Source organism: Nycticebus coucang, chromosome 4 (assembly GCF_027406575.1).
Source record: "Nycticebus coucang isolate mNycCou1 chromosome 4, mNycCou1.pri, whole genome shotgun sequence".
Taxonomy (NCBI): domain Eukaryota; kingdom Metazoa; phylum Chordata; class Mammalia; order Primates; family Lorisidae; genus Nycticebus; species Nycticebus coucang.
Genome location: NC_069783.1, coordinates 35,553,399 through 35,563,102, shown reverse-complemented (window position 1 = coordinate 35,563,102; position 9,704 = coordinate 35,553,399). Strand labels below are relative to the sequence as shown.

Sequence of the window (9,704 nt, the reverse complement as noted above, 5' to 3'; positions counted from 1 at the left end):
GGCCCTTGGTAGAGTGCCGTGGCCTCACACAGCTCACAGCAACGTCCAACTCCTGGGCTTAAGCGATTCTCTTGCCTCAGCCTCCCGAGTAGCTGGGACTACAGACGCCCGCCACAACGCCCGGCTATTTTTTGGTTGCAGTTTGGCCAGGGCTGGGTTTGAACCCGCCACCCTCGGCATATGGGGCCAGTGCCCTACCGACTGAGCCACAGGCGCCGCCCTAATTCTTCTTTTATATATATAGAAAAGAAATTCACAACACGGCATTTAATTCTGATTTTAATTTCCATGAAATTAACCCTACAAAGATTTCTCAAAGAAATTTGAGAGTCTTCAAACTACATCTCTATTTTGCATTATAGGTAATAGAGTCTCACATGGGGAAAGTCATAAAACTAAGGCTACATTTGCAACAGCCATTGAAGTACTATTTAGAAGACTATGATACTGAATAACTGAATCTGATTTCACTTCTTGGTTTTCATCTAGAGAACTTTTAAAAAGATATTTATTTCCTGTTTTTATTACCTGTTCTCTTTTTATCTGTGGATAAAAATTAATAAGCAACTTAGAACACAAAATAATCATTGGTACCATTGATCTCATATTCAAAGACATCCACAGACTGAATCTAGGATAGAAGTTTCCACACAGCATTTGTCTAGAATCAGATTATTTTAAATGATGCCTTGACTTTTGAATTTGATGCTATAAGCAAGCACCATCAACTAAATCAGAATGTTACAAATGAAGATATTCCAACACAAAGACTTGTATGATTTTGTTTAAATTGTCAATGGTTGATTCATCCAAATTCTCTTCATTGTCATCCATGGTGTGCCAGACATCAGGGAATGGAAATGGTATCAGAAGCAGAACTGGAACACCTAATAAGAAAGAACTGACTTGTAATTATGTGCATATTTCCAGGGACTAAACTAGAAAGTGTCGTTCTTGAAGCCAAGGGAGCTCTGTACCATTCAAGGACAGCTGATAATTCATCATCTTCTGTGTACCTCTTTATATCTTACCCTTGTACTCCAAAATCATTTTCATTTAACAAATATTAATTAACTCAGTAAATAAGTATAAAACATCTACTATGTTCCTGTTCTAGAAATTGAGGTTTCATTAGTGAAAAGGCAAAGTCCTATCCATAGCCAATGGAGAAAGAATTAAGTGAAGAAATATAAAACATAATTATTAAAGGTGATAAGGTTTGTTGAGGATAAAACACGGTAAAGGAGTAGAGAATGAGGGGTGGGCAGTGGAACCAAGAGAGGGAGTGTTTAAAATCAGGGAAGAGCCTCCTTTTTTAGTTTTTCTTTTTCTTTTCAAAGACAAAGTCTCACTTTGTTGCCCAGACATGAAGGCAGTGGCATGATCCTAGCTCACAGCAACCGCAAACTCCTGGGCTAATGCAATCCTCCTGTGTCAGTCTTCTGAGTAGCTGGGATTACAGGCACATGCCACCACACACCCAGCTAATTTTTCTATTTTTTGTAGCGATGGCATCTCATTATGTTGCTCAGACTGGTCTTGAACTCCTGCCCTCAAGCAATCCTCTTGCCTCAGCCCCCCAAAGGGCTAGGACTACAGGCGTGAGCCATCACACCCAGCTGGAGAAGCTAACACTTAAATAGAGACACACCAAAGGGAAAGAAAGCCATGTGGAGATCTAAGGATGAGCATTTCAGGCATCAGCATTATCACGTGCAAAGGTCGTGAGATAGCGTGCTTGGCCTGCTTAAAGAACATCAAGAAGGCCAGTGCGGATGGATCGGAACAGTGGTAAGGTAAGAGGTGATACTGAGGAGGGACAAGAGTCAAAAAATGGGGACCCTTGTAGATCATGGCAAAGACTTGGGTCTTATTCTATATGATGGCTTTAAAGCCGTCACTAAAGCTTGATGGGATCTCATCTAATGAGCACAACGTGAGGGTGTTCGGCCTGCCCCCTGGGTGAAGGGCTCAACTGCAACTTGAACTTTACCTTAGAAAGGAAAACAAAGTAAGCTAAACATTTGTACCCTCATATCAATCTGAAACAAAAATAAAATAAAGTAGAAAAGAGAAAAAATTAAGCCACAAAAGCTTCAATACAGGAAAGTAGCTTTTGATTCACATCTTGAAAAGGTAACTTTAGCTCCTTTGCAGAGAACTGGGAAGCAACAGCAAATGCTGGAGATCAATTGGGAGGTTACCACAGGGGTCATTGGGTTAATTTAGACACCTACCATCTCTACACCAAGGATATTAATCCCTAATGGACCAGGAAACGCCAGTGTTACACAAAGTGTATGAACACAACCTAACGCTATGAAAGGGAATGTCAGTGGGGTGTGACCTTTCACAAATATTCTAGGTATAGGGAAAACAATAAAGGAGCCCTCAAGGATGTGGAATGACTATTATGAGAAAATAGAAGCCATGATAAGTGCCTTCATATGATCAATTAATTAAATCTGATGGTTTCTCAAACTTCTAGATCAGTGATTTTTCAACCACTGTGCTATGAGAGGAGGTGCCGCAAAATTTTTTTTTAAATCATTAATTAAATTATTTTCAAAAGACATTCAAAGCACTGTAAGTGTATTCTTTTTTTTACTCTTTTCTTTGATCAACATAATTTAAGTGTGCTGTGAAAGTTTAAGTATAGGTTCAAGTATGCTGTGAGATTAAAAAAAGGTCAACAAACATTGGTGTAGATTGTTGCAAAACAAAGGGAATAGGAATTACCATTACAGGCCAGCGCTGCATCTCAGTACTAAGATGGCACCTTCAAAATCTAAAACCAAATGTATTTAAGATGTGGATGTGGGGTGCAGGGAAAGGGCAGAATTAAGGACAACTCCTAGGAGTGTGGCCTGAGCAACTGGATAAACGTAGACCCATTTCCTGGGAAGGGAAAGACTGGAGGAAGCTCTCCAGTCACTGTCCAGGCCATCATTCCTCCATAGCAATGAACAATGGAGAGCTCTCACTTCATTTGAAAACCTGAAGGAATGGCCTTGTAAGGAGATGTTAAAGCTTAAAATGTTGCATCTGAATTGTACCTACTGTCAATAAAGATCAGGCCAGAGAGTGTCAGCCTTCTTCCATCTCATTCAATTTGGTTTAAGTATCTGACTTCTATTAATAGTTTCCAGGCATATAATCAAAAGACATATATTAGTGAAAGCTTATTTGTAGCACAACAGTCATTCTGTTTTAAAGGAAGGCAGTCATTCAAATGAATTTTATTGTCTGCTTTCAATTATTTAAAATAGTTTTAGATTGGTTCAGATCATTAATATCTAAATTTAGCACAGTCTTTAAAGAATGATGGTCTTAGTGATTCAAAGTGCACCAATTATTATTATTATTTTTTTTTTTTTTTGTAGAGACAGAGTCTCACTTTATGGCCCTTGGTAGAGTGCCATGGCCTCACACAGCTCACAGCAACCTCCAACTCCTGGGCTTAAGCCATCTCTTGCCTCAGCCTCCCGAGCAGCTGGGACTACAGGCGCCCGCCACAACGCCTGGCTATTTTTTGGTTGCAGTTTGGCGGGGGCTGGGTTTGAACCCGCCACCCTTGGTATATGGGGCTGGCGCCTTACCGACTGAGCCATAGGCGCCGCCCCAAAGTGCACCAATTATTATTCATGTTTAATTTCCTTCTCAAATGTATGCAGCAATTGGAGACCTGGAGAATGTCAGTGCTGAAGTGGGGTATCTGATGGCACCAAAAGCTAAATAAGGTTTGGAAATGAGCTGAGCCTGGAAAAAGTGATCTACTCTTCAGAGTAGATAGGTGGGCTGGGCACGGTGGCTCATACCTATAATCTTGGCACCCTGGAAGGCTAAGGCAGGAGGATTGCTTGAGCTCAGGCATTTGAGATCAGTCTGAACAAGAACAAGACCCCTGTATCTACTAAAAATAGAAAAATTAGCTGGTTATGGTGGTATGCACCTGTATAGTCCCAGCTACTCAGGAGACTAAGGCAGGATAATCTCTTGAATCCAGGAGTTCGAGGTTACAGTGAGCTATGATAATGCCACTACACTCTATGCAGAGTGACAGAGGAAGACTCAAATAAAAAGAGAGAGAGAAAGAGAAAGAGTGGATCGGTGACTGTCATCCTGGAAATTCGAAATGCACTTAAAATACAGTGAATATTATGGTTTTAAAAAATGCACATGCACACACAATACCTCTTCTTAAAAATGGAATATGGTCATCCTGTACTGCACCTCTATAACCGTAATTCTGGAAATACTGCCTCTCTGAAGAATGATCCTTGAGCAGACCCAATTCATGAAGTTCCCGTTCTGTAGATGACAATTAGACAGTAGATGAATATCTATTTTTATCTGATAAGACACAGAATGTATCCCTCTTCAAGAGGTTCAAAATTAGTATATTTGGCCACTATTCTTAAAGGATTACACAAGAGTGAGCACAGCCACACCTATGACAACAAACATCTGGGCTGAACCTGGGTGTGTACATTTTGGAGTAGGAAGAAAGAAAAGCCACACATGGCTCCGGAAGTAGAAACTCGGCAGAACAATGGAGAAACAGAGAATGACAAAACCACAGGAAAATGGGGGTGGGGAGACACAAGACCATGCTTCTAAGTCCAAGATGCTGCATGAAGAATGCCTTAAGATGAGACAAGGGGGAGACACGGTGTTTCAAAGAGGAATACTGAAGCAGAATAGGGGTGAAGTATATCAAGTAAACGACTTTATGGGAAAGGGATACCTATTGTGACCCACCTCAGTGGTTCTCATAGTGTGATCCTGACTGACAACATCAGCATCACCTGGGACTGTGTTAGAAATGCAAATTGTGTGGTCCTACTTCAGACTTCTGGAGGTCAAGTCCAGCAGCAATCTGTGTTGTTAACAAGCCTTCCAGGTGATTCTGAGGCACACTAAGGTCTGAGAACCACTGGCCTGTATAACCCATGTGTTATGTGTTACAAAATGACAAGTGACACACGAATATTATAATACAACCAAATGAAACTAGGATAGCTGTTTACTTCTTTTAATTGCTAAATTTAAAGGGTGAAACGGGATGAGCTGTTAAACAAGCCTATGTAATACGACTTTAGGAACACTGAGAAAGCCCCACCCACTACCCAAAACAGTAGTCCCATCTGTCTATTGATACCTATAATTCCTTTACCATAGGATACAACTTTTTCTTACACAACTATAAATATGATTTGAAATGTAAATGCCAGTAGGCAGGGTGGCAAAATGGTTTTTTTTTAATTGTATTAAAATTGCAATTAATGTAAGTTCATTCTGGTACAGGAAATAAGAAAAGTGCACAAAATCCTTGAACAAAAGCTGAATCTTGTTTCTTGAGGCTACCAGCAAAGTAAGGGAAACAAGCTGCAAGGAAGAGGCCCAGGAAACTTATATTAATACACACAATACAATAATAGCAATTCTTTCAAACTGCACACTTAAATTTGCCAAAGATAAGCATCTGAAGTTCAGATAGAAGTTTCTTTCATAAGATTCTAGATCTGGATATTGTCAAATTCTTAACTCATTGCAAGAGTGTGCTCCTCTGACTGCTTAGAAGCAATATAATTATATCTTGCTGCAAGAAGTTTGTGTGGTTAATAAGGAATTTCTAGCAAGAAGTTCTTGCCTTGAAAGCAGCCCTCTGGCTTGGATTCTATAATAAAGGTCGATCTCATTTTCCTCTTTCCCTGATACGTGAAGGGTTTGTTTTGTTTTGTTTGGGGCAGGGTGGAAGTATGAAAGGAAGAAGTCATTCTCTTTTTCTTTCTTCAAGCCCCAAACCTCTCTCTCTGGAGCCATAGGTATCTATGTTTCTTGGCCTGGCCTGGCTTGCCCTCATCTGGCCTAGTCTACTCCCATTCATTTTCCCAATCTTCTTTTAAACACCTCTTGAAGGATCTGACTTTCTCTTCATTCTGATTTCTTTGGAAAACTGACAGAAATTATACCTGAATTAAAGGACAATGATGTCTGGATAAGGTAGAAAGTAAAAGATGACAAAGATTTGGAAAAGAAAGAAAAATTAAAGAATATGGTTTGGTACATTGTAAGAACATAACATTCATCATTAGCCAACAGGCTTTGCTAAGTAAAGTTTTCCCTAGAAATACCTTCCATATGCTTCAAACAGAACTTTAGGAAAATATTTTCAAACCATTTCTAGGGATGTGGAAACTGAAATGTAGTATTGTATGTCTCCATTTCAAAATATAGTTTCATGAAGGAAAATAAACTGAGCCTTCTAAAAGAAAATGAATAGGAACCAATGCAGCAAGTAAAAAAGCCAGTATATTATATATTTAAGTCAAACATTTTAATTATAAATTTTGAATTTTAAAATGTTGTGTTTATCCATAGGAAGAAACCATCTTTTATTCTTTAAAAACAGCGGCACTTACCAATCTCTTGAAGTCTATAAAACCATCTAGCAGTGTTTGGGAAAAAATTGTGAAATGCTGGGTTAGGGGCTCCAATTAAATCCAATAAGACCAATAAGTCCTAAGGGAGGAAAAAATATTGTTGAATCACTATCACCAAAGCGTGTTTCATACTCATCAACAGGGAAAAGCAATCAGTGATATCTAACTGCCTTTCAGAACTTGAGACTAATGGGGGGAGTTGCATAAATGAACATAAGGTTTTAAAACATTGTATGCCAATTATTTTGGAGAACTTTTTATGCAATATGCACAAATGGCAAAGTGTTGAATCTTTATGTATGTAATTCCCAAACTGTATCATTAAGCATCGATCAGAAAGAGGATATCGGGATAAATATTTCATAGGTTTAAAAAGAATACATTTACTTTACTTTCAGATGGGAGCCCTAGCCTGTCTGATTTTCTATTTTAATTAGCCATTTTTTCTTCTTAATCTGTATGATACAGCTCCCTTAAACAGAGTACTTGGATAGTAATTATGTATCGATCAAGCAGCATCTAAGAGAAATCCTTTGTACGGGAGCTACGTGACATTGCGTCTGTGAATCTCCATTTTCTTATATATCACATGAGTTCAAACCACTGATCTCTAAAAGGTTCCTTCTGGTTATAACCCTGTATCATTAAACCAGTGCTTCTTCACTTTTTTGAGCCATAAAACAGCAGGTTTGAGGATGCCACGATGACTATCCCAGATTAGGAACTTCCTGATTTATAAAAGTGGAATAACGTATATATCCATCATAAATCCTGAGACATATTAGATAAATATTTCAGAGTCAATGATTCTAAAGACATAGTGTGTATAAATTCATGAATCGTAATTAAATACATTCATTTTAAGAAAATTAGGCTTATTTGAAATAGGAACCTGTGCATGAGGTTGAATAAATTACTAAGAGTTTGTTTCTGGGGAGAAAAATGGTCTTAACTATCACTGTGGATTCATATATTTGTACTGATCAATAAATCCCAGATTCTCTGAACCTATTGGCCGCTTGGGCACACGTAAATGAACAAGGTGCTGAACACAGTCTCCTGACATTGTGAGCTGCCACTGAGCAACGGGAAGGAGAGAGGGCCAGCGTGAGGTCCATTAGGGTCATAGAAGACACTGGGCATGGCCATGTGGCCTTACAGGGTGAAGATAGTGACAGGTAAAAAACAGAAGAGAGTACAAAGATTGGGAATAAGCAGTCAGTTCACAGATGGAGAGGTCAGGGATGGAGGAGGCACTGGGAAGAATGAAGTCCCAAGGGTAGTGTGAGGTTCCAAACTGGAGTTAATGAGGACTCAGGGACTGAGTAAAGATCAAATAAGGCAAGACAGGCACAGCAGGGAGAGGATCCAGGGGTGGGTATGGAGTGTGGGTGGAATACGGAAGAAAACGAGGCTGCGTGTTGCACCTGTTACTTAGTAGTGACAGCAGGGTTTAAGGCAGTATCAAAGCGTCTCCACCCATGTCAAAAATGCCACATCAAAACCAAAACATCAAAATGTCATATAGACTCTGGGGACATTGTAATGCTGTGAAGCCACTGAGGAACTCCTTCACTGCCACCCTCCTCTTATAGACTTCCCAGGACCTACACCCCTCAGATTTTATAAACCCCTCCCAGAAGGGGTTTGCTCTCTCTACCTCTATTCAGCGCTGGGGGAATGCGCTCCCACTGAACCTAACCGCATCTGTCATTTCCTTAATCTGATTGCATACATCATTTTAATTAAGCTCAGTCAAACATGGCTTCTAACCCAGAATCATTCTTTTTAGCTCTGGGATGCCTCAAAAATTCAATGCCTGCCAAGGAATGTTCTATTATAAACACACTGTTCCAAAAATGCCATGGCATTTTTAGGTCTTTACTTGGCTTTAGAAACCTCTTCCCGGGAGGGAGAATCTGCAGCCGCAGCCTCATGAAAATGACCCAGACTGACCATGCCATGCAGCTGGTGGGTGTGTCTTGCTCCGGGGGGATGCGGGGTGGATACCATCTTTGCAGCTAAGTGTCGAGATCCGTAAAGAGAATCTTGGGAAGACCAGTGAAGAAAAGCCTCTTCCCCATCAAAGAAAATGAGCTGGAGTGAGAGATCTGGCTCGGAGTCTGAGACATTCTGGTACAAAGAACAATAAAAAGATAACAAAAAATGCCGTGATGATTAAACCATAGCATGCATTCCTATTACCTGGGCAAAAAGATAGATGTGCCACGAAGAAAGGAAGACACCCCAAGCAAGTGAAACTGTGTCAAAATTTATTTCACACTACTTCCTTGCCAAAAATCATCACACCTCCCACTATCTTCACCCATATAAACAAATCACCTTCTCCCACTCCCTCCGAAAATAGAGGTCTTGTAGTTTTTTTCTTACTCGTCAGAGAACTTTGAAACTACAAAATTGCTATGGTGTGATGAACAATGGGATACGCCACGCAGTTCCTGTGCGGGAGGGTGCGTTGCCCCAGCTGCTGGGAAAGCTGTTAGCCACTTTAGGGATCCTGTTGGCTGCATCCCCCGGAGTGTACTGCACCCAATGGCTGCTGCCCTATGCAGGTCCTGGGGCCTCTCCAAAGGGCCACTGTACCTCCACAGCTTCCCAGGGGTTGGCTGCAACCGTTGTTGATCCTGCATTGCAGCTCAACTTCTCCCTCTGCCCAACCCCATTTCTTTCCCCTCCCTGTCACCAATGTTGATCCAAGGCTACTCCCTAATAAATGACCTGGATGCTACACTCCACATGTGAGCGCACTTCCTTGAGAATCCACCCTGAAACGACTGTAACTCTTTCTTGCTTCCCACCTTATTTACATCTGCAATTCATACTTAAATCTCCCCTAGGAATGCTACAGAGGCCCAAAGAATAATAATTATAGCCTTTCCCTTGAAAGAGCCTGAACTTCAGCTGGGTTAGGGAGAGATCAAACAAATACATGAGCATGACAAAAATGTGCCAAGGGCCACAAAAGTAACATAAAAGGCCTCTGGAAATTGGATGGAATAAGAATTTGAATCCTTGAGGTGTCAAGAAAGGCTTTACGAAAGAGACACTGTTCGAGAAGAACTAAGAAGGATGAATAGGATTCTGATTGACTGTATACTTTCCACTGTCTAACGACTTTAACATTTCAAATTAATCCTGATACTCTAACTCCACACCCTAGTCCTTCAATCCCATTGGAAACCAGAATCTTTTGACTCGTTCACTTTTCACAGTCCTTCGCTCTCATAATGTCCTCAC

The 9,704-nt window shown here is 40.5% G+C and overlaps 1 protein-coding gene across 2 annotated transcripts in view; it reads right to left on the bottom strand.

Moving 5' to 3' along the window:
* Window positions 1–574: 574 nt before the first annotated feature.
* Window positions 575–9,704, bottom strand: part of QPCT (glutaminyl-peptide cyclotransferase) — a 29,871-nt gene continuing 20,741 nt past the window's right edge. For both annotated transcript variants that reach the window (XM_053589809.1, XM_053589810.1), the window contains exons 4-7: window positions 8,403–8,579; window positions 6,426–6,525; window positions 4,195–4,311; window positions 575–887 (exon numbers count right to left, since the gene is read on the bottom strand). In XM_053589809.1, the coding sequence (XP_053445784.1) occupies window positions 742–887; window positions 4,195–4,311; window positions 6,426–6,525; window positions 8,403–8,579 (540 nt within the window). In that variant the 3' untranslated portion in view covers window positions 575–741. The remainder of the gene's footprint in view (window positions 888–4,194; window positions 4,312–6,425; window positions 6,526–8,402; window positions 8,580–9,704) is intronic.